We start from the raw sequence: 26627 nt of genomic DNA on the forward strand, positions 1-26627 counted from the left end.
TAAAGTAAATTGTAAGTGCGTAATAAAAAAAAACACTTGATTTTAGATTTATCAGTTTAAAAAAATTTGTCAATATTAACGAAATTATTCGTTTAAAATTTGAAATGTGGGCTCAATGGAAAATAATGAATTCGGAGAAGAACAATTGTGTTATCGAATCTAGCTCAAGTTTCTTTATTTAATGATCTTAGTGTACAAAAAAAATCTTACAATGTACGACACTACTGAAATTAGCTATTTGAAAGATGAGAAAAAGAAGAAAAGAGGGAAAATGTAAACATATTCTTTATTCATCTATTTTGCTTAAAATTATTAAAATAGAAAAAAATGTAAATAAATAAATAAAAAATAAGTAAAAAAAAAGAATAAATAAATAAAAAATAAATAAAATAAAATAAATAAATAAACATTCAGACTTATTTTAAGTAGCCGTTTTAAAAAGAAGAATTTCATTTTTTGTAAAGACCTATTACAAGATCATACTTTGAAGTGTGTTCAAAACTCTACGAAGTGGTTAAAGCAGATATTATTTAAAGAAATTGTGGAAAAACGCCAACGGGCAGCCGACGGAAGCTGGTCACATTGACATCAAAAATGTACATATTGAGCAAATGTATATTCATTTAAGCTAAAAACAAACTTAACATACAAAAGTTCACTTGCTTATTTGATAAACAGAACTATATTAAAACCCGAGAAAGATAATTAGACACAAAACTAAATGATCTATATAATTATTATAAATGATAAACGGTTTAATTGTAAAACATATATATCAATATATATAAATATATATGCCCTAAAAATTTTGAGCATGTTGCTTCGTAAAAATCAAGATTAATTTAAAAAAAAATAAAAGGGGTAGGAAGGGAGTAATTGAGCCGCATCACGACAAAAACCCAAACGTAAAATGCCTTTGCGACCAACATGGATCCAGATCAGCCTGCGCATCCGCGCAGTCGCATCAGGATCCATGCTGTTCGCTATCAGTTTCTCTACTTGTTATAGGGTTTGTAAGCGAACAGCATGTATCCTGATCAGACTGCGAGGATGCACAGGCTGGTCTGGATCCTTGCTGGTCGCAAACCCATTATGTTGGTTTTGTCGTGACGCGGCTCAATTAAACAAACACAGTCACAGCATTGAAAGTAATGCATTGTAATATTCATGGAAACGAAGGAAAAAACTTCTTGAATGATTAATTGGTCCAAGGTCAAGATTTTAGTTTCGCTTTCGCTTTCTAGTTTAGGTTAATCTAAATATGTTATAGCGTTTTCTGAAAATCATTATTCAAATAGATATCAAGACTTAGTGCACTTGTAAACTTTTGTGCGGTTGTAAAATGCATGTTTAAGTAGGATTATGTAGATGCGTAATAACTGACAGTTTAACAAAACAAAAAAACAAAAAAAAAACAAACAAACAAACAAAAACTTGACTTAGCTTTATCTGTTTAACAATGTGTCGAAAAATTAATAAAATTGTTCATTTAAAACTTTTAAATATGTGCTCAATGGCAAATAATGAATTCGGAGAAAAACAACTGTGTGATCAGCATTATTATGAATACAATTTTGAAATCCTACATTGTACGATTATACTGAAATTAGCTTTTTGAAGAATGAGAAAAAAGAAAGAGTAAAAAGTAAAACAATTTATTTATCTTTTTTGTTCAAAATTATTAAAATAGAAAACACAACCTATATTGTTATCGCCTTTTCGTCCTGTCGCAAGCGAAACGCGCAAAACGGCGCGTTGTCGCACTGTCGTCTTGTCGCTAGCGAAGCACGTGTAACGGCGCTTTGTCGTGCGGCTCGTTGTTGCGATATCGCGCGGTCGCTTGTTTGTTTGTTTCATTTTACGCCTTTTCCCAACAGTATTTCAGTCATATAGGCGGGTAGTTTCCTAACCATCGTTCCTGGAGAGTTACACCAGTACTAGACTACCTTCCTCCGTGCTAAACTAAACTACTAAAGCATCTCCCGGGGATCGAACCCACGCCAGAGAGGTAACTGGATTAGAAGTCATCGACTCTAACCCCTCGACCACGGAAGCGGTCCCAGGTCGCTTCATATATATATCCTTCAATTTTGATCCGAGCGACAATGTGACATCGCGACAACACTCCGCATAACAACCGCCGTTTGATGTGCTCCGTTAGCGACAGGACGATAAGACGAAAAGTCCGACAACGCGCCGTTTGGCGCTTTATTGTGCTATTACTAGCGACAACACAACGCAAAAAGTGTTCCAAATCAGCCACTACATAATAGTCAACCTCAAGATTATTCTTTGTAGGTCAAATTCTGCTAAGTGGTTTAGGAGATATTGTTTAAAGAAATTGTGAATAACAAGATACCGGGTGACCGACGGACGCTGGTCACATTGCCATCAAAAAATGTTCCCATTGAGCACTGTATACATGTACTCAAACTTAAGACACATAACTTCATTTACATTATTTTGATAAAAAGAACTAAACTGAAAACTCAAAAAAAGACAGTAAAGACACAAAAACTAATTGATCTATATAATCATTATAATGATAAACGTTTACAGTGAGTTTTAATCTTAAAACATATATATATATATATATATATATATATATATATATATATATATATATATATATATATATATATATATATATATATATATATATATATATAAATAAATATGCTTTAAAATTCGAAACGTGTGGCTTCGTAAAAATCAATTTTTTCAAATAAAATCAAGGGGTAGGAAGACGTATTAAAAAACGCAACTTGCTGCCCCTTTGAATAACGAATAATCGCCAAGGTTTATCATGTTTTAAGTTTGTTTATAGAAAATGTAAATATGTCTGACTTGCAATTTTCTGAAAATACATTTTGGTAATGTTGATTGATCGAAACCAAAAGAATTTTAAATGACGTTCTGTGTATCGAAAATAAAAACCAAGTAAAAAAAGAGTTTGATATCTTAAAGATAGTGGGTCACGTAAACATCCAAAGATACTAGGAACCGCTGCTTAGCCGGGTATTCAAATTTCATTTCTGTGAATTTAAATTCCAAAATAAAAAAGCTACTGTTTCTCCTTTTAGGGAATATATAGGATACTTTAACCCCGCAGAAACCTGGGCTTCCTACATGTAAGAAGATAAGAATTTAAGTTAAAAAATTATATTGGTAACCCGACAAGAAACATGACAGTTGGCGTGCCATGTATTCCCCTCCCAGCCCTTTAAATTAGGTCTTTTGTTATCGTGTGGTATTAAATTCTCCCTTTGAGAGGAGAGGAAGAGAGGAGAAAGTAAGGGAAGACAGAGAGAGCAGAGAGGGAAGAGAGCAAGCCGAGTGTACAGATGCAGAGAGGCAAGAGGGATATGCGGTGTACAGATGTAATAGCTTGTGTTATTAAACAATTAAGAAAAGAATGCCAAATGAAGCGACCGATAATTGTATATGTCTCGACCGGGAAGTGCGACTAAAAGCTACAAAAATGGTTATTACGTATAAAAAAGTAAAAATATTATGATGTTACATAATATTATATGGCATAAATGTTACAGTAATACCTTAAAAAATACCTTAAAGGCACACATTAATGCCTCAGAAACGAATCCATTTTAATTCTTTTGAAAAGACAATGAAGTTCATTTACGTTTATATGATGTTTTGGAGCATGTGTTATGCTTGTTACCTGAAGAAAGTAGTGCCTAATTTGAAAATAATTTGACATAGAAACAGCAAAATGTAAATATTTTTTTTTTGACTTCCATACTAAATCACTATAACTGTACTAATTGCCAAAACGCAACAGAAGAAAGAGATATTTCAGGTACTTTGTCAATGACTACTGCTTTAAACACTACAAAAAGTACAATAAAATTAAAACAAAAACTTTTGAGAAATAAATATAAAAGCATCTCTGGGGCATAATGGGTCTTTAAAATAGGAAAAAGTAAATGATGTGTTATACAATAAAACAAAATGCTTATAACTTCACTTATATAAATAATATGGTGCAAAGCAGGGTCTTTCAAATTTGAAAAGACCATGTGCAATGTCAAAGTAAACTAAGTTTCTGAAGTTTGCATAATTTGTATAATTAAAAAGTTACCGACATATGAAGGTACAACTTTTTAAATAATTCAAAATGAATGCATAATGTATTAAAGAATGAAAACAAAGACCACCAAGGCATTTAGCAGCAGGGCGACAACAAAAAACAGGCGAGTGCACGAAAAACCGCTAGCCCATGATGCACTATGCTTTGATGATACGCTAACACGATGATGAAAATACAATGACATGAAAATGAAGTCGCAGTGATGTTCTAGTGCGACGAAACGCTTTGCGATATCTCATTTTATCATCATACTAAAGCACTTTCACCATGGTGCCCCGGTACAATCATGATTTCACCATCGTACCATGGCAATTTCACCATCATAACAGTGCGTTTTCACCATCGTAACATCACGTTTCCACCATCGTTTAATTGCGTTTTCTCCATCGTTTCATAGTTTTTTCAGCATCGAAACATCGCGTCTATAATCGCCATAATAAGTTCCTCCCTTTCTCCCGACTCGGCTAAGGGCTTGGTCACAATAATTTTATAAAACGCATACGGAATGAGAAGCATTAAAGAAAGTAAACTGCTATCTGTTGATTCCATAGAAATATTAAAAAAATAAGACTGCATGGACAGAAAAATGGATAGAGGGCAATTCTATATTCTCTTCGGTGATCCGGCACGGGGCTCATAAAACAAAACAGTTCCTTTGTATCTTTAGGTACATACATGAATATAACAATGTTGTTGTTTATATAAGTATTTTTAGAGAAAAAAAAACCTTCATTTATTTGTGTTAAGATTGGATTCAAAATCATTTTGAGAAGATATCAGTGTTAGTATGCATTTTTGTACCTAGAACAACGCTACAATAATAATACGTATTACCGGTATGTGTCAATAATTTTTATCGACATTCATCTGGTTTAACAAGTCCTAAGAAATAAATTTATCACAAACAATTACAAGTTATAAATGATATATGATAAAATCAATGCACTATTGCTAGATACACAATGTATCTGTACATCGTATGATTCAGTCGCCATTACAAAATAATATAATAAATATAAATACCTGCTGAACCAAGTCTTGTGAAGCCGACATGTTCCCCTAACTTTACCTGTACTGTGAACTCGTTATTGCTCAATACTGTTTATGTAGCAAAAAAAAAGCGAGGAAATCCCCTCCTTCTTCCAATGTAAAGTTTTAGTTTCACCTATGTTTCGTTGTTGTTTCTACTTTCTTTATCGTTTCCACTGATAACGATATTGCAGTTTCGGTAGCATAAAGGACCGTTTTTCTAATGTAAATCAATTAGGGAAATTGAAAAATTGGATAAATATGGCACTGGTATGATACTTGAATGTTTGACTAGTTTATTTATTATTGTATTTTATGTATCTTAACGCTTGTAAAACAATGTATTCTGGTTTATATAGATGTTTATAAAACATTTCACTGCAGACACTTATTTAAAAAGATTGTTGCACAATGGGCACAATAATATTTTCAAATATTGATTAAAACAATAGAAATGTATCATTTGGATTTTATAATACTATGGTTATTTTTTTAAAAAAAATGTTCAAGTTCTAAAAGATTTAGAATGACAATTTTCCTGATGTATAATAATGTTTCGTTCCACATCACTTAATTATCTGCTATATAAACATATGTAATACCGAATCATGATAAACATATGTAATACCGAATCATGATAAACATATGTAATACCGAATCATGATAAACATATGTACTACGAATCATGATAAACATATGTAATACCGAATCATGATAAACATATGTAATACCGAATCATGATAAACATATGTAATACCGAATCATGATAAACATATGTAATACCGAATCATGATAAACATATGTAATACCGAATCATGATAAACATATGTGATCTAATACCGAATCATATATCTCACACTTTGTAACAACTTCCATGTATAATTATTTGTGTGTGTTGTTATATCTAATACTAAATACCATCAACGTAATTATTCATTGTTTTACAGACTTTCTATTACAGACCTGTTCAGTTTAAAACAAAGAGTTAAATTTCAAACGCGTTGCTAAAATTATGAAAAAATGTTATACCAAAATATCGAAAAGATTATCATACATAAACGTTTCATGACTAGTTTCAAACTTGCTGAATGTATTAGTTGTCTAGCTATATAGAAATGTAAACAATTAGATTTAGATAGGTGTTTTACTTTAAAGGCCCATCATGTCCAAAAATCGTTTTATTTTTATTCCTGAAAAGCTATTCGGTTTTAATGTCCTGTTATATTTTCCAGAAGGTAACTCATTGATCAATCATCTTTATAATATTTTGCGTCTATTGCTTTCTGGTAATCAGTTCAGTTATGGCGTTTAAATACTTTGCATAGAAGTCAATATACTTCTTTGATTACATTTGTTAATGTTTTGATAAATATTTTCACAAACAGCGTTACTTTCTTCAGTTAATAAACATATTTAAAGGGTCTTAAACCATTTAACCCGTAAACTAAACATTTAAAAAAATCATGTTTGCTCTTTCCCAAAAAAAGAAACAAAAGCCCTTCATTTTTGGACTTAAGGTGGCCCTTTTAAAATGGGCAAAGATTAAGTCACGGCCTTTTATTAATTAAAATATTAGGATAGTAACGCAACTATGTAACATCCATTATATGCCAGTAAGTTTCACATTGACCATATGTACAAATATATACGGTAAAATTAAAATAGCCACGCCATGACAAAATCAACATAGTGCGTTTGCGACCAGCATTGATCAAGATCAGACTGCGCATTCTCATCAGGATCCATGCTGTTCGCTTGCATACCCTATTGCAAGTAGAGAAACTGATAGCGAACAGCATGGATCCTGATGTGACTGTGCAGACTACTCTGGATCCATGCTGGTCGCAAACGTATTATGTGGGTTTTGTCATGGCACGGCTTAAATTTCGAGCTGGAAAAGGTCATGAAAAGGTCATTATATTGGTACATGTAAATGATGTATGATATACTAGTAAGTTATTTTTTACTGTCACTGGTGTGACCTTATTTCTAAAATGACCGAATACCGGGTTAGATAATTAACATTCGTGTAACAACCAGATGTTGTCTTAAATTAAGTTCTTCCTCGTTGCTTTTACATGAAGTCAAACTGATTATAGAGGGCATTCGGCCAACATAATATATGTAGAAACCGAAAGTAAAAAATGTATACTTTCTGGCACTATGGATTTGTTTATAAATGTACATCAGTGAGCATTTTTAATTATGATTGTCAGACATATTTTCATAATACAGAGATAGGCTTTATTTTCCTGGATGACAATACATTCCTTATAGATTATCAAAGATTACACCCTCTGCTTTGGTTTACATATTAAACTACGAATTAAGTCTGAAGTTATTATGAAAAATAGCCGAGTTTTTCCGATTGTTAAAATTGTGCAGCGGTCACTGTATGTGATAAAGAAAAGAAGTCAGTTACAGGGAAAGTTTCAAAATTCTCGAGATCCCTAAAAAGTCAGTATCATCATTTAATTATTTAAATTGTTGATATGTTGGTGATCGTTATTGTGCTGATAACGGTGGTGGTTTTGATGATGTTGTTGATAATGATGGTTAAGATAAGGGCGAAGAACATTACAGTGACTGTCATTTTTGACACTTTATCAAATAACTTATAACAATCGTTTGTGTTTTTATCAGGGGGCATGGACGGTAATTTGCACTTTCCATTTCCGTTCAGGAACAGTCCCAATAAAACCGAGCCTGCAACATTGACAATTTTGTCGTTATTTCTCTCCATTTGTTCATGCGGCGAGAGTATGCCTATTTGATACATAAACAGGTTTAAATGAGTGCATTTCGTCCCATAAAGAATACACATATCAATGACAGCTAATAAATATTAAGTACTTACAGTTTAGAACATGTGAATATATATTTTGTTCCAACTTATATGTTTAGAACATATGATATGTCCAATACATATGTATATGAAAAATTATAGCTCTTTATAATTAACGACATGTTCACTCAGGTAATGAGTATTTATAGAGTATACTTCAATACAACTACACTCGAAAAGTATTTATTTCCAGAAAATCAGATCTTTACCGGATAAGCTACGGGAACTTTCAAGAAATATAAATGATCCATCCACAAACACTGAAATCAATAAACTTCACCAGAAAGCAGAGGGGGTTTGTAATTCCGTAACCAAGGCGTTTTACAGTTACCGGAAGTGATGTATTAAAGGAAAGAAGAAGCTTTCACGAGTGTCTTGTCCCAGCAGAGTTGATATTGAAAGATTGTTCACAAAACGTTAGTTGCATTTTAAAGGTGATCTTCGTACTTTGCACAAACGAAATCGTTTCTATAAAGTCGAGCATTCATAATTTTGTGGTGTCAATCGTTGTCCGATGAAAATTAAAAGAAAATGAAATCAAGGCAAGCTAAGAACCGGGAAGTAGATGGATTAGATAAGCAGATTCAACTTACACAAAAGGAAATATCAAAATACGAGGATGAAGCTTACAATGAGGAACGCGGTGCTGTTGACCTCGAAGACCGAGCTAGCGATCTTCGACGTAAATCAGAGAGAACATAAAGAAAAGGGATGGCTATGGGGCGTTGGATCACTGTTAGTTGGAATAGTATTTGTACCATTTACATGTAGGTGTACTTGTAAAGTTGTTTTGTATTTATAACAGCAAAAAGCAAACATCTCATATAGCTAGGTATAAAATTTAACTTAATACCAATGTACATTTGTAGATTGTATCCTGCTTTTCAAAACCAGTAACAGTTTTTTGTTCTGAAGGATTTAGCAATGATACAAATAAATGATTAAACAAAACAGACAACCAAACAGAATTAAACAAAAACATAGAAAAAAATCCATCGGCGAACTAACAAATGAAACAAAAAACAAAGAATATTTTACTTTCAATGCTGTATGTGTAATACACTTATTTCCGTTTAATTCTTGTAGAGTGTGATATGATACAGGAAAATGTACACACTGCTTTATATCTTGTTACATTATAAGGATTTCCAGTCCGCCCCAAATGTAATGTTAGGTGAACCTCATATATACATATATAAAGCCTAGTCATGACATGCAAATCAAGTTTAAAACTGACTTTCAGTGGGTGCTTCACTCGGAGCAGGGTTGGTATCTGCAGGTGTTGGCATGGCCGTGAACTTTGATGACGCCAATGATTGTGAGCGTACTGCTGCAAGCCTTAAAGTTAGTGCACGGGATAAGAAGGAACTGGCTCAAAGAAAGCGGAATTTAAAGGCAGAGTAATGAATCAAAAAAGTGCACGAAAACAATCGAGCTTAGAAATTGCAGAACAAAAATTGGTATGTTTTTCTACTTATCTCATGAACACAAATTTAGTGCGTTTCATTTTGTTTGGAATTTGATGGCACATATGTCTTGAAGGTTATTTATACGCATCATTACAACTGAATTTTGTTTATTTGTTTTATGTTTTTTGTTTTGTTTTTGTTTTGTAAATGTTTCATTTATTTAAGACCATCTGGCAAGGACGTGTGATGGGCTAGCCAGCCTTGAAGGACTTCTGACAGAGTCAATATCAAGGCTTCGAAACGTGCCATTTATATTGCAACAGGTAAAAATGAAAGACAGAGAAATAATTTAATTAGTGATGACCAATTTAGAGATAAAACATCTATCTATTCTGATAATCAGCAGCATCGTGCAAAACATGTGATGGTAAAACGTATGTGTTGTTCTATGTGTTGTTCTAAAAGTATGTGTTGTTTCTACGAAAAAGGCTGGTAAAATGGTAAAGTGGGTATATTATCTCAGAAATTGCTTATACATGTGTTTGAATAGATATTTTCATAATTAAAATCCTTGAAGCTATTATTTTATCCAAATAAATGATGATATGTTTGAATGTCATTAACATTTAAGTTTTAACTAAATGTAAGGACTTTTTTAAGGATTTCGAGAACGGGGTTTTTCATCGAACATTACTACAAGGCGAACGCTTTTCAACTCAAAAAGAAGGTATTCCTGGAATTCCAGAGGAACTGCACGACGAAGCACATGATTAAATGCGCAAAATTGAAAGGTTAGCTTATCAAGCATTTTGCATTCATAATTGTTAAATTTATTTTTTTCTGCTTTTTTTTGTACAAGAAAATAAATTTAAACTAAATAAATGAAAAAATTTCAGAAAAAATTTGGGAAATTTATATAAAAAAATCAAATAATTTCCCGTAATTGTTTTAAATTTAGGATTGCTATGCTCAATCTTTGTAAAAAAAAAGAAAAAAAACTTTGTATTGCAAAAATGTATTGAAATCTAGGATATTGCTAATGAATATGTCTTTTGTTTGTTTGATTGGGGTTTTCGTCACACCGACACAGTATAGGTCATTTGGCAACGTTCCATCTTTCCTGGTAGAGGGTGACCTCAGGTACCCTTCCTTTGTAGTGTAACGCTCAGATCTGAATAAACTCAATATGAACAAGTCAACACAATATAAAGTTTATAAACGTCATATATATGTATTTATTTTATATGATTTACTGTTCACCAATACAACACAATTGTTTTAACAATGTCTTTAACAACTTTACAATTCTTATACAAATATTTAAAATAATAAGAATTAATGCCAATTGCGTATTTAGCATAATTTAACCTTAAGTGAGTGAGTCTGCTTTAACATCAAAAACTACACTAAATAATCAAATATTTCGCTCCCCTTATATACTAAAATACTTTACGCCTAAGATTTAATAACTTAATAATTCATAGAGTATATATGCATTTGTTGACAGCTAAACAATTAAATAACCCATTATATTTGCACGATCTAAAGTACAAAAGGTACACTTCCCGTTTACACCAAGTCGTCCCTTGTAGTGTAACGCTCAGATCTGAATAAACTCAATATGAACAAGTCAACACAATATAAAGTTTATAAACGTCATATATATGTATTTATTTTATATGATTTACTGTTCACCAATACAACACAATTGTTTTAACAATGTCTTTAACAACTTTACAATTCTTATACAAATATTTAAAATAATAAGAATTAATGCCAATTGCGTATTTAGCATAATTTAACCTTAAGTGAGTGAGTCTGCTTTAACATCAAAAACTACACTAAATAATCAAATATTTCGCTCCCCTTATATACTAAAATACTTTACGCCTAAGATTTAATAACTTAATAATTCATAGAGTATATATGCATTTGTTGACAGCTAAACAATTAAATAACCCATTATATTTGCACGATCTAAAGTACAAAAGGTACACTTCCCGTTTAGTGTTGACAGGTCTATTAATTAACTAAATTAAACATAGTATTCGTGACAGCTCATTAAATTAATATATCCGTCTATGCATACCGGTGACAGCTCATTAAATTAATATATCCGTCTATGCATACCGTTAACTAATTACCGGCTAATTACCGTTATCCTACACCTTGCATTATTTCAGGCATGAACGGGCACCTGAGTAGAACCACCGACGTTCGTAAGCTAGCTGGATAGCTTCCTAAGATGACAGAATCTAAAGTCCCTGTCGGGATTCGAACACACAGCGGTGAGGGGGAATGGTTTGAAGTCAACGACCTTTACTAGTCGGCCACTGACGCCCCCATTTAAATGAGAGAATGTACAAACTCTGTTTAAAATCTGCATCCCCTTTTACTAGTCAGGTTAATGATGTATTTTCTTTTAAAAACTCTAATAATTGTTGACACTTCTGGTATGCAATTTTAAATATTGGGTACAGTTTAAAACGTAACATATTTTCCCTCTGTGCGCACTATAATGATGTTTATTTTACATAAAAACGACTGTGGAGAAATTTGAGAGACATATTTTTGTATTGCTTTCCGACTAACATAATTTATACAATCAGTTCAAATTAATGTTTATAGTGAACATTAAAAGTGCCAGGTCAATGGTATCGGAATCATAATAAAATGACGTTATCTTGAATGGATCATTTAAAATTAAGAAAATTTGGACGTTTGCCAGCTAAAACAAAACAAACATTTTCTGTTACAGCTTAGAAAATAAGTGCACGGATTGATAAATTTAATGTAACGGGTAGTACACCGTGAAGCTTTAACGGTAAAACCGTCCATGAACAGACTCAATCAAACCGAGCCTGCACCATTTTCAATTTTGTTGTGTTTGGGCTTTCTTTAGGGATTCTGCTTTACTCTATTCTATTTGTATGTATACCTACGAATTAGCTTGGAAAACACCACATTTGCCGTGTTCTAGATAACATATATTATTTTTATTTTGTGCATACTTTCTTCAATTTCAGTTTAAGTGGATTGAGTTAGAGCAAATGTTTCACTTCAACAGCGATCGCCATGGCATAACGTTTTAAAACACACCTTGTTACCAAAAGACATTTGAGTTTCCTGCGTTCTGATGTAACTAATGCTTATGACACTGTAAAAAATATAAGAATAATCAGTCCAGATTCAAATCACCTACCAGCTATCAAAAATCTGGTAAATTGTGGAAGAAACGATGTAAATATGTGTAAATATTGATAAACTGTGTTTTGCAGCCTTTTAATGCTCTTGAATAATGTATTATCAAACTTTTGCATCAGTATTTCACTCTTACAATTTCTTAAATAATCTTATCGCCCTTTAGGAAGAGTGTGTCATGTATTGATACCATTTTAGGTTTTACTTGTACATGTATGAAAATGTTTCTTAGCATAAATCTAAATAACAAATATGCAAAAGTCAAAAATGGAAACCTTAAGGAACGCCCAAAGGGGAATATTTGTAGTCTTGGACTTGGAGTCTATTCATTGAAAGTTGTGGTACATACAAGCTACAGTCCACGACCCCTTGCACCGCCTGGAGTATAATGCAACATTAAAACATGAAAATGATCAAAATTTGGATTTAGAAATTTCCGTAGATGTTTTCATACGACATTTGTCATGGACCAGTTTTAAAATAGCGGACAGTATTATAATGAGTATTGAATAAAATTGTATTATACGTGAGCCTTAGTAACAAAGTCTTTAATGAGTATTGAATACCTGAGCCTTAGTAACAAAGTTTTTCATTGGTTTTTGCAAGTTGATATGTTGAATTCTTTTTGAAAGTCTTTTGACAAATGTTTATTTCATTTTGTTTTTAAGTTAAGTTTAACCTCCAAAAACGCATGTTTTTGATTGTAATAAGGAAACAGAAGCAATAAAGACAAGCTAAAGTATAATTTTTGTTTTCCTCATAAATCATTTATACCTTATATTAGACTCATGTTTATGCTTGTACTATAAGTATCATTTATATCTGCGTCTTTATGTATACATGTATAATCTGTGTAAGCTTATTATGAATTAATGATACCACTCGCGTTTCAGATATTTAGCCACGTTTCAGATATTTAGCCAAAAATACGTATACAATACATACTGAAAATTCAGTATGAACATTTAAGCTGAAGATGCTATAAGTGTTGCATATAAATAATTGTAAAAGATATAACTGTATATTTTTAACATCCAATTTGTTCAGTATTATTACTAATTGTTTTTATATTATTTGATATTTTACTTGCATTTGGATATTCATTGACGCATATTATAAACAGCATAATGTTAATGTATTACTTTGTTTGAAATGATTCCTTATGCTTACTTTTATTTGTTTATAACTGTGAAGTGATATTATGTTTGAAAATCAAATAAGCCAATTTTTTTATATTAAAGATACTAAGGATAAGAGTTATAAAAAAGAACTTGAAGTAAGATAAATTTGAGTCGCATCATGGTAATACCAACGTAATGCGTTTGCGACCAGGATGGATCAAGACCAGCATGCGCATCCAGGTCAGGATCCGTGCTGTTCGTTATCAGTTTCTCTACTTGTAATAGGGTTTGCAAACGAACAGCATGGATGCTGATCAGACTGCGCAGATGCTCTATATTGGTTTTGTCATGGCGCAGCTCATTTTATTTTCCTAAATGAGTGTTACCTCCTATTCAATGATTACACAATAAACACTGCATGAATTTTTATATCACTCGTTAACAATTACCGCTAAAAGATCAGTAACTGACACTCCCTCTTAGTATTTGTTTTTGTTACAGTTATTACCCTTGAACAAAACAAAATGTAATTACACATTTTAATGTAAAATATCAAACTTATGTGATATAAAATACCATTCTCAAAAATGTTACTATTAAGATGCAATATCTAATGTATTTGCTTAGAAAAAGTAATGTTTTAACTTTTACCAAAAAGGTGTGCTTTAGAATAACAAAATCAAAAAAATATTTACTGTGAAAAAGCAATTATAAAGACAAACAGATTTGTCTTTTTCATGTATTTAATAGTTGTTAAATACGAAGGTAGATCAATATGTTATGCAATATGGCCAATAAACTTAACAAAAGAGCAAATATTATACAACTTTCTATTCAAACAATTCGGAATAATCTCCTTTTAAATAAATACAAAAATTCTGAAGCTTAATATCCATTTTTTTTCTACATAGCCCTCCTTAATATGAGCCTTGTCACGACAAAACCAACATAATGGGTTTGCGACCAGCATGGATCTAGACCAGCCTGAGCATCCGCGCAGTCTGATCAGGATCCATGCTGTTCGCTATTAGTTTTTTCTACTTGTAATAGGGTTTGTAAGCGAACAGCATGAATCCTGATCAGACTGCATTATGTTGGTTTTATCGTGGCACGGCTCATATACATTTAAATAAGTAAACAATGGTCGGAACAGGTTCATTTCTGCTCTTGTAGCGATGGCCTGCAAATTTTTCTTTAGTGTAGGAAAAGGGAAAAAGCCACAGGGTGCCAAGTCTGGAGAATACGGTGGGTGTTAAAGCACACTCGTTTGCTGGAGAAATAATCAGTAGCTCTTTTGTGTGCAGGAGCGTTGTTATACAGAAAAAACCAGGCCTCTTACACTAGCCAAATTTCATTATTTATTATTTCTTTTTCTCAATATTTCTTAACGCAACATCTTTATAATACTCCATAATCTTTATAGAACGGCTTCTGGAAACGTTACATACTTTCTGGACAGTTGTCAACCGCTTGGCAATGCATAGCGGACAAACATTTTTGTTGACCCAAATCTTATTATTACGTTAAATAGTGAAACAAGCTTTCATCACCAGTCTCGTGCCCATTTCTGAATTTATACATCTGTCAAAAAATAGTTGCATAAGAAACTTCATTTTTGCCTTGAATATTACAAATCTCATTGAAACATTTTACATTTTGTATCCGATTTTCCTAGGTTTCGTCCGACTTTTAATATAAAAACCTTGAAACAAAATGATCCCTCGGAAGCATTAATCACAACAAAATTGCATGAAAGTTGCAGACTCGGGGTTTGATTGAGTCTGTACATGAGGGATAATGAATAAGTGCAACATCCCTCACGCCCCCTAGCACCGGCTTGAGCGGTACTCAATTCTCAACAATTAAGCCCGTATTTCAGCAATTTTAACCGAGCGTTTACAAGCCATATTTTACATCAAGTTGCTCGTGTAAGGTATTTCTAAAGCAATAGTGAAAATGTCACATAATTTAAATATGATTCGACGATTTTGAAATGTTTTTCGTTACTGGCAGACTGTGGTACTTCTTTACATAACATTGTGTCTCTAGTCTGAAGTGTAATTTGAGGTGTCTGTTTACTGAAATATTTCATTCTTTTCTAATAATCTTTTAAGAAAACACCTGTTATTAGTCTGGTTTTCATTCTATGACTTGATTGCACTTCAGTGAATAAATTCCAAGGATGTTTTTTATCATTCTGTCTGGAAATTTTCTTCTTATTTACATGTAATACAAGCCGTGTACGTGTGTTTCTTATTTTTTGAAACCTTAATATCATTTTTATGACTCTTAATTTGCTTAATGGAAATTATGTTTCTTTATTAACAGAACTGTTTCTACATTAATATTCGTAGAAGAAGTTTCAAAATAAATAAAATAGAGATAAACAGAATCCCTAAAGAAAGCCCAACATGGCAAAATTGAAAATGTTGCAGACTCGGTTTGATTGAGCTTGTTCATGGACAGTACTGGAAAGTGCAAGTAACCGTCCACGCCCCCTAGCAGTGCTTTAAGCAGAATTCAACATTTAAACATGAAAATGGTGAAATTTGAATTTAGAAACTTGTGTTATCAACTTCTTCAACATACTGACAACTTTTTGAATACTGTTTGAGATATCAGTCGCGTATAAAACACATGCGTATACTTAAGTACCAATGAGTACTTAGATAGTACTTTTCTATTTCTGTTATATTGTAAGTACCAAAGTACAGAAAAGCTGTTGACACGTAATGCATCTGTTACCTTTAAGTAATTATTAATGTCTAAAATCATGTCTTAACTAATGACTCGATCGATTCCCTGTCTAGATTTGTTGTCGGGCACAACACTCATTCATGTTTGTATCTCGTTTATTCTCTTTTTTTCTCTCTATCGTTTGCTGCTCTTTAGACAGCAATAACGCACAAAAAAGAAACAATCAGCAAGTGTTGATATTTCTGCCAGTGGCAAGCATATGCAAAAAGATCTCATCACTTTCGTCATTGATATGTTTACGTTTCTCGAAACTGTCACGATTTTAGTCTTATTTTATTAAGAGTCTAAAGTTCACGTTTTCACAAGCTAATCATTGCATCTTTAATCGATTTGTTGAAATAAGCAGGGAAAAAAGATAATGTTACCCGCATTATTCTTTTCTTTTCATTTAAATTTGTACAATTCAAGTCTTAAATTATGCAATTATAAATTTGGCAATAATAAATGACTTTTGTAATCGTATCGTTTGATTTGTTTCATGGAGTTATTAGTCCCATCATTTACAAATGAATGCTTTTCTCTTGCGTGCAAACTACATAAACGAAATATAGAGCAAATATAGGATTCACGTGTTCCTTAAAGCAAGAGTATTTGTATTTTTTGACAAAATATTATATTTAATTACGTATATCTGCTTATGTTGTGTCGTGAAAAACAACAACAGCAAACACACACACGCACGCACACACACAGTGTAGACTGTAGCACTAGCTTATCAATGAGATAAACCATATCAAATCATTGGTTACAGCAAACTCTAGTCTAAAATTGGAACGGCTAGGTTTGACCTGTTGCGGACTTAGAATTAAGACTCTAAATCGACAACTAAACAGGATATCTGCTGTATGGCATAATCAGCATTATTTATACAGTTGTAGATGACCGTTTAAAGTTTGTGTGTCACTAGAGGAATATCTGACATATTTCCTTACAGAGAGTTGTTGGCAATGACCTATCACAGTGTCATTTTGATTTTGTATGTTCATTTAAGATTCTCGTTTGATCAAATACTGGATAAAGTAATACTGGATAAAGAAGCCTCCGATAACACTGATTAATATTGTTTGTTTTGTTTTATACATTTAACTTCAGAGCACGATGTAGAATGTCTATCTTATTACATATCCTCACAGCGACCACCAATTGTTTAAGCATTTTCATAGAGTCATTTATATGTATTGTCTCTTCGTTAGAATTGGCACTTAATGGGAGTCTTTCAACGACATGAGATAAAATGGTGCGAAACATAAACGCGCACGTTTGAGCATAGGAAGGAAGAAACGTCATGCGCAGGGTTCCATAACTATGGGTGCGGTTCATGCAGACATACTTTTGTTTCTCTTCACTGCTTTGAATATTTAAAACTTCAAAAAAGAAATGAATGAAAATATTTCATTTCAGCATCTCACCTGATGCGCACCTGCTGAGAAATATTTTATCGCAGTAGAAATTATATTTTCAATTTTGTCGCATCTGCACCGAAAAGCGTTTTAACTGGACATAATGGCCATATAAATTGTACTTGATTTCGATCAAGTGACAACCAAGTAATGCTATGCATATGTTTCAATGGAGGGACAATAACTAAATTTGGTAAATAAATATGGAATCTAAGATGTCCACAAAGCTGCCCTCATCGCTAGTACGTTTTATTACACTACTGTCGTTAAAATGTGTGTATCATTTACAACATATAATTTGTACACATGCATTTTGTGCATGATTGTGAAATTGTATCTTTATAACAGATACTATAAATAAAAATCGGAATGTTTACCTGCAATACACATGCATGTATTCATATATATAATAGTATATAGAATTGGATTTCCTTTTCTTTATCTAGATTTTATAAAAAGAGAGAGCACGATCTCATCATATAGTTAGAAGGACTTTTATCAGAATAACAGTCATTTTCAGAGAGAGCAGAATTTATATATTTTATCTAGGGAGAGACAGCACATTTGAGCGTCAACCGATATTAATATACACAGCAGTAATGTTGACGTCATTCAATATACCTTAGGGACAGAAAGTATTAAATTCTGCTATGAAATTTTAACGTTTGAAACTAGAAACATTTTATCATTATTGAATTAAATATGAAACAGGGATTGCATCGGTAGTCATGGTGAAGCACAAGTGACAGTGATGTTAAAGCATGTTGCTTTTTTGTATTATTTATAAATGTGACAATATTTTTTAAAATTTTATTCGCAAGAAGGAATACTTTGAAAAGCATTTTATTCTTTGGATAGTACGATGTTCATTCAGCCAGCTCGTGATCAAACTATGTGTGAATAAAATCAAATCCAAATAAATTGATTTTCAGATTTGTTATTGCTTATAGGTATTAAAATAAACTATGGTAAAGGTACCTCTTGTGTGCAAATACAAACAGTTGCTCACCATGATTGTACAAAGCATTGTGTTTCCAAATATTTGAAGAAAACACATATCATCTTAAATTCAATCGACGTTTCGACATGATATTATTTTGTTATGTAGATATTTAAGAATATGGAAAAAAAACAATTATCGTTCTTGGATAAGTTAATTCTACAATGTATCTATATTATAATATAAAAAGCTTCTGTTATGTAAGGATATCTGGCGATAAATGTTAAGTTGAAGACTAAATAGCCAACTCTATCTCGATAATTATAGTGTACAAATAAATCTGCATCTGATGAGTCATAACAGAATTAAAAGCCATGTGAACTACTCGTCAATTATGGATTTATTAACATCAAAGTTGTAAATTACGGAAATTGCTATTTCAGTGTTAAGTTAACATTCATTATGACATTTCCCCCACACAGATTCAAGGGTCCGTTCACAGGGACATCAAATTCAGAGTCAACGGAGATTCTTTCTCTCAGAAACGAATCGGAAGAGGTAAGGCTTATCAGCATACGTTTTTAAATAAATAATACAAGAGCCAAATTTTTGTACGTTAAGATTTTTTAACTAAACTTAAATACGTCATTAATTAATTCTTTACTTTGTCAATAAAATTTGCCCCATAATAGATTCAGGTAAAAGGTGAAAAGAATTGTATGAAATGAAACATGTAAGTGTGATGAACGCTTTATATGAAGAAAAAAAGGTTGAGACAGTAAAATATGACGATAAAAACTTAAAACAATAATTTCATTTTAAAGTAGAGTGTCTACAATGCCGTATTTTGCAAATATATTCAAATATTGTTATATGTAGATATGCAATATCGGATCATATGTGTAACACTTATAACAAGAACACCTTTATAATTAATGCATGGTTCGTTATTATGTGTTATAATGAATAGATTCAGCATGATAATCTATAGTACTACAGAATTTCAGTTATGGACCAATTCACTTTAATGTTGTTGTTTTTTTATTGTTTTTTTTTCGTGGCTAGAATTATGTTTTACTTGTATGTGTGTATTCTGATATTGTAGCATTTGGGGTCTAACTTGCAAATTAGTGATTTGATGATGAAGATAATCAAAATTGTCAATTCACATTGTGTCTATTGCTCGTTTACATTTGAATATTCCGTTATAAAGTTTTAATGTCTAAGGGAGATAATTTGTTTCCGACTTGCAGCTTTACATCAAGAACTACTGATTGTAGCGGTTTCATAATTGTTAAATAAATAAAAGTAAAATTAACATTGGTTATGATACAACAATATTTAATTATGTCCGTAAAATAGTTTCGTTCTCTTTGCAATATTCTGTTCGAAGCAATCTCTAATAACTACATTTTGTATTTTAAGGTCATTTATGACATAATTGCACATAAATGCTTTTATTTTCAAAAGAAATTCATTTCTGGTGTACTTTTAAAGTATATAAAACGTGACTCATTGACTTATGACATGAACCATCTTTTTCTTTGGTTCCTTTTTGCAAAAGTATATTTATATTGATTTAGTATTTATGATGGAAGTCAAAATATATTCGAGTATGCGACATTCATTTCTAACGTCATTTGCTGTCAGATTTATTCATGCAAGCATATTTGAAGCATCATTTTTTTTTAATCAATCAATAATTTTTGCAGTAGATATATAGCTTTATATATTTTAACAAATGACATAGATAATTAAACCGCCTATGACAATTGTTGTCAATATCAATTTATCAGACATAAGAGCATGTCATGATAACAAATAATTTTTATGTTTACAGAACCTATTTTTGTATACATTGTTCACGTAATGTAAATGACTGGAGAAAATAAAAAAATAATATATCAATGCTATATCAATGTCATCGATCAAATCTGATACAATTAACTTATACAATATAATTGATATTTCACTGTATACAGTCTTGTAAAAGAATCACTGTATATATTCATAAAAACCAAAATTCAATTATAAAGAAATAATTATTAAACAACAAACAATAATGAATAAATACATAAATGAAAAACTGAATTAATATATAAATGAATAAACATACAATGAATTAAAAACAATCAATGCATATAATCATTTAAAAACAAAAATCACACAAAATATGAATAAAACACACAAACAAACAACCGAACAAAACAAAAAATAAATTTAATTAACAAAAATAAACAAAAATATAAAACAGAAACACACACACACGCGCGCGCGCGCACGCACAAACAAACAAACAGACAAAAAACAAACTCAGCCAACTCTTATAGGAGTCAAAATCGTTTCAACCATCGTGATAAAAAGTAATTTACAGACGTTTGAACACATCATTGCTCAGATTAAACATTTGTTCATGCCATTTTTTTCTGATGTATTTACAACAAATTTAGCATTAAGTAAAAGGAGTATACCATTTCCTTACGGGATTCATTTGTCAGTAATATGAACCTGTTTAATCGATGTTTTATAAATAATGCAGGAAAATATATTACACAGTGTAATATTACTTTAGGGAAGAAGTCAAGTTTAATTTTCAATACTAAATTATAGCGCATGCTATATGATACGCTGTCTAGTGTTACAGATTTACATGTAACATAAATATACCTCTATATAAAAGTTGTCATGGATTTATATTGTGAAAGTATATTGAGACCAGTATTACAAAACTTAATGGTAAACATTTCGCATAGAAGACTCAAGAAAGCAAATGAGCAATTGCAAAATGTAGGCAATTATCATGTAATAATCAAAATTCATTTTGATCTTATTTATAACTACATGGTCAACAAACAACATTTAGCCTTTTCACAGTACATGAATATTCCGGACAAATAACTGTATATTTTTATTAAACACATTTTGCCTCTTGGTTTGTCAGAAAGATTAACAGTGGCTCGGTTATCCGAGAAAAAAAACACATTAGCTTCACGTGACTAACATAAAGTTGTATTCAGATAACACGTTTATTCGTTAATGCTGATAAGTAATGAATAATATATATGAACGATTATTCAATTTAACGATTAGCGTAAACGCAAAACAGACAGTACATTGTTCATGTTATTGTTTTATGTTTTCTTATTCTAAAATGAAGAAAAACACAACAATTAAGTATTATTCTTTTTCATTCAAAGTGGCCAGCCTTGCTTGGCTTGAAAATGTGAGTAAATTGCAAAAACTTGAGAATGACCAAAGCAGATTTTAAGAGTATAAAATAAATAGTTTATTTTATCAAAGGATCAAAATTCAATGAAGGGGATATAACATTTACTCGGCGTTTGAAAGACAATTTAATTCAGAATCGATAGAATTTTTCTTCCAATAAAACAAAAATGTATTTTAATACTGTAAAGAGACTTAGTAAAATAACTTAGACACATATTTACCAATGTAGTCATGAATTTAACAAAGCATCAAATTTAATAATATTTGTCATACTCGTAATAAAACCTGACTTGCACAACTATATAAACAATAACGATATTAACAAATAAACAGTACATTTACGCAAAAATTAATTAATCAAACAAACAAACTGTCAAGCAAATGAACCAAAAATAAATGAAAAAGAAAATAATATGTCATCAATAAAACATTACTTATAGATTAAAATTGTCTATTATTTGTAGCATTGTCATCAAGTCCGGCAAATAACTAAGATATCCTTTTTTTTGTTTATTTCTTTAGATTTCAACACAAACGATTTGTTTCATCTTGCATTTTGAAGTTGTCCAAATCCTGATCATGAAATGCACGTATTCGACTGATACAATGTATTTAATACATTTGACATATTGGCTGTATGACCCTCGGATTCATTAATTTCGGGACGTTTAAGTTGGAAATTGAACGCCGCTTAAGCCGGTTCAATGGGGCGTGAGACATGTCGCGCCTATAAGTATATCTCATGGACATACTCAATCAAACGGAGTATAATTTTCAATAATATTGTTGTTTTTATTGCCCTCGAGGGGTCGCCCCTTTTCCAGTTTATAAACTATTGCGTCTGTCAATCGCATTTATGCAATTATTCAGTTTTTCATTTTAACGTTATATGAATTATGTCACGTTTTCCTAAAATGTGTTTTCTTAATGATAATTCAGGTCTGAAAGCAGATACCTGTCGTTATTAAAATATACCGGTACCATTTATTTCCAAGAGTTGCCTTTCATGTGATAATTGCTTTACCTATAAATAACACATTGATCCGACTTTAAAGGACTCATTTACAAATGTCGACGATCACTTGAAATTAGTTCTCATTAAGTCAATCTATTTGATGACGTTTTGAAATGTGTTATCATTTACACACTCATTGAGTTATTCTAATATTTTAAGACATCAAATACTGCATACAATTAGATTTTGTCTAATTGCAAAATTGGTCATACCGGAAATCATAATGCATATAGATATTTTTACGTATTAATTGAAATGCATTTTATTCTCCGGTTAGAAAGAGAAAACTCATTTTACATTACAATTGGTGTACAGTGAAATATTCTGCTCCATATGTTTGTTTTCACGAAATAAATGTGCAGGATAGATGGACAAATGTATCGGGAATACAAACTTTCTAAAGACTGGTTCTAGATTCACGAAAATACTAAATTTCAGATAAAATATATCAACACTATTTTGTGTTAAACTAAAAACAAATATAAATATATTCACACGTACCATAACATCATTTTTATTGGTTTGAGACAGGATTTTGTCAATTCAAATGGAAATCAACGCATACATTCACTTTTTACTATGTTTTATAGAAAAACAACTTATTCATTGACAGATATCTCTTTATTCTAAACATCAATTTTAATTTATATTGCAGTATTTATTAAAATGTTAATTTCAGGCAAAACATTTATGTAATTATATCAACCTTTTACATTTTCCTAAAAAGTATTTAAAATGTTTGCGTTTTAGAAACTACAATAAAATTTCAATATTTGATACATGTATTAACAACAATACCGAGACGGTTATCTGGAAAGTAATTTTAGTTTATTTCTATATATACTGATTTATTTAAGTTCGATTGTGTTGGTTAAGACACTCTCAAATTCGTTCCTGGAACCAACCAGTACTTAACAATGAATGTAATGTTTCTTGTTCACAGAAACAACGGCTTGCACCTGAAATTGAATTTTTTCAGAAAAAAAAACAACAACAAAAAACAACAGTATGATGTAAAAATAAGCTAAATTTAGTCATCACGTAGACAAAGCATACATTGAATGCAACGAAAGTAAAAATGTAAATACGTGTTGTTAAGCTTTATACACTTTATACATGTATACAATTTAAGTAATATATATCAATGTGTTTTAGTGAAGCTTTTACAAGAGGCGATAGGCCATCAAACCTGATTGTTTATACAGTAGTAACAACATAATTATATTTGTGTTTTCAGATATTGTTAGGTCATAGTTCTGTTCTTATTGCATACAATTTCTAATATTAAAGAATTTCTTTTCTTTGTAAACAGGGTCTTTTAAATGGGAACCCCTGTTTTGAAGTGCATGTATATACCATTTCCTGTAAGGAATTAATATATCATTTATAAATATCTGGAAAAAAGGAGATCCCTTAAGATCCATTAAAACAAAGTTGCAGACTCGGTTTGTTGACATTTTCTTGTAATCGGAAGGTCAATAAAATATTGGGAAGATCAATATGTTCACAAATCTCAGCACGTGACAAGTTTTGTAATTTCTACTATATCAAATAAATTGTTAAAATGAGTCATAGACACTGTTGTCATGGTAAATGAGACGTTAGAGTCGTTAATTTTTAAGAGAATGGATCGCTGTGAATATATACACAAGAACTAGTTAAACTAATTATCGCTCTTGAAAATAAAAGAAAGAAAAAACTTCAGAAATTTTAATTATATGACAATCAATGATATGATATGAAATAAAGTTTTGCAATATACAATACACGAGACTACTCCTTTATCTGGGAATTTAAAGGTGTGTGCTTTGGTTACATATGGACTTATAACAGATAGAATTTATTAAAACTTTGCATAAATATTCTTTGAATATGATCCCAGAAACATTTTAAGCGAAGAAAAAAATGGGGGTTGACTTCGTTCTTGATTATTTCTGTCCTCGAATTTAACTTCTTTTTTTTATCTCTAGTCACAATAGAAAAGTTCGTGGAATATCACATAACCATTGTGTACAGTTCATTCAGTTCAAGTACGGAGAATTAAAATAAAATGGGCCATATTTAAAGAAAATTGGCAACTCTTAATGTAAAGAAGAAAAATTAAGCAAATATAAATAAATAAATAAATTAATACATTTATTAGAGATTAAGTGGTGACATGGCCGAGTGGTTAACGCATTGGGCAAGTAATCTTATGATCGCTAGCCGCATGGGTGCAAATCGCTTCAGAGGTAAGTCGTTGTTTCCTTGAAACTCATTGCTCAGTACCGGGTTGGTTACATGAATGAATTCGAAAGTGTGTCTATAAGCTTATAGCTTCCTACGCAATCGAACTAAAATGAATTCAGTATCAACCAAATACATAGATAAATAGATAAATAAATAAATAAACAAATAAATATTTAATGAATAAAATATAATAAATTTTTAAAAAAATCGATTTCACATTTCCAAAATATTTGTTTTCTACAGAAAAGATAAGACGTTTCAAGAATTTCTTTAAGATAATATATAAGTTCTCCTCATTTGACTCTAGGAAATATTGATTCATTATCAGAAGCTTTGTTATATTCATACGCGTATTAGCTAAGTATTACTCTGATTAATTCACTGAATTCGTCTGCAGACGATTTTTCCGTATTAAGAAAGAAACTTCGCGCTCATTTGTCTTTGCGTTCAACACAGCTGTGAATAATTTATATGAATGATTGTTCCACAGAGAGAGAGAGAGAGAGAGTTGTAGTAGACTAGAAGTACATGTTATTTGGTTGTGATTGTTGACATTTAAAGAATTCATTCTATAATATTATTGGTTGATATTTTAGAACAGTTCTTATATGGATGTTTGATTAATAGAAAAATGAGAGAAAATATGAGTGTATGAAAGAAATTTATTACAGGATATGCTCAAAAGGGAACTGTCGCGTTATGACGCTAGCTCAGTTTACATTTAAAGGGTCGTGCAAAGGACATTCTGAATCGACGGAAATACTCTGCCATTCAAATGATACTGAAGAGGTACTGTATAAGTATAAAAATTTGTAATAAGGAAAATATTGTTAATTAAATCATATAAAGTAAGATTCAGTGTGCCTTGTACTCAAGACAAAAATCACTATTAACGAAACGATGCGACTATATTTTACATTATTTAGTGTTTGTTAAAAAAACAACAACAACAACATTTTATGTTGGTTTTTTTTCCATTTTGATACTTCATACAATAATTATTAGCAATTTTATAAAGGGGTGGTCGTTTTCGTAAAGTTTCATTTTTTATAAGACTTGTTTATTTTTAGAGATATATAAGTATGTACATGTACAACAGAAATCAAGGTTCGTCAATAAGCTGAAAAAATTTTTTCGAGAAGAACATTATCTAGTTTAGCATTGTTCGTCAGCATCGTAAAATATGCGCAACTTTGTACTATAGTTGCTTTGGTTTAAGTTTATTAGAAAGCTTTTACAAAATTAGATTGGTCGAGAATGGCGCAAATAAACACTTTCCAATTTAGTGTTTGACATTATTTTATACAAAACTGTCAATTTACTGATTGAATTTAGTCGATTA

At 31.2% G+C, this 26627-nt stretch overlaps 1 protein-coding gene and 1 long non-coding RNA gene across 2 annotated transcripts in view; both read left to right on the forward strand.

Moving 5' to 3' along the window:
• The first annotated feature begins 8549 nt into the window (after positions 1-8549).
• On the forward strand, positions 8550-9713 carry LOC132729239 (uncharacterized). The gene is made up of 3 exons (XR_009625584.1): positions 8550-8752; positions 9229-9445; positions 9620-9713. It is a non-coding gene; the product is annotated as an uncharacterized LOC132729239 (long non-coding RNA).
• Positions 9714-19153: 9440 nt separating this feature from the next.
• LOC132729238 (transmembrane protein 272-like) overlaps positions 19154-26627 on the forward strand; it is a 32156-nt gene continuing 24682 nt past the window's right edge. The window contains exon 1 of the mRNA XM_060714957.1: positions 19154-19371. Coding sequence (XP_060570940.1) covers positions 19276-19371 — 96 coding nt within the window. The 5' untranslated portion in view covers positions 19154-19275. The remainder of the gene's footprint in view (positions 19372-26627) is intronic.

Source organism: Ruditapes philippinarum, unplaced genomic scaffold, assembly GCF_026571515.1.
Source record: "Ruditapes philippinarum isolate M1 unplaced genomic scaffold, ASM2657151v2 ctg5737_1_1_1_1, whole genome shotgun sequence".
NCBI lineage: Eukaryota > Metazoa > Mollusca > Bivalvia > Venerida > Veneridae > Ruditapes > Ruditapes philippinarum.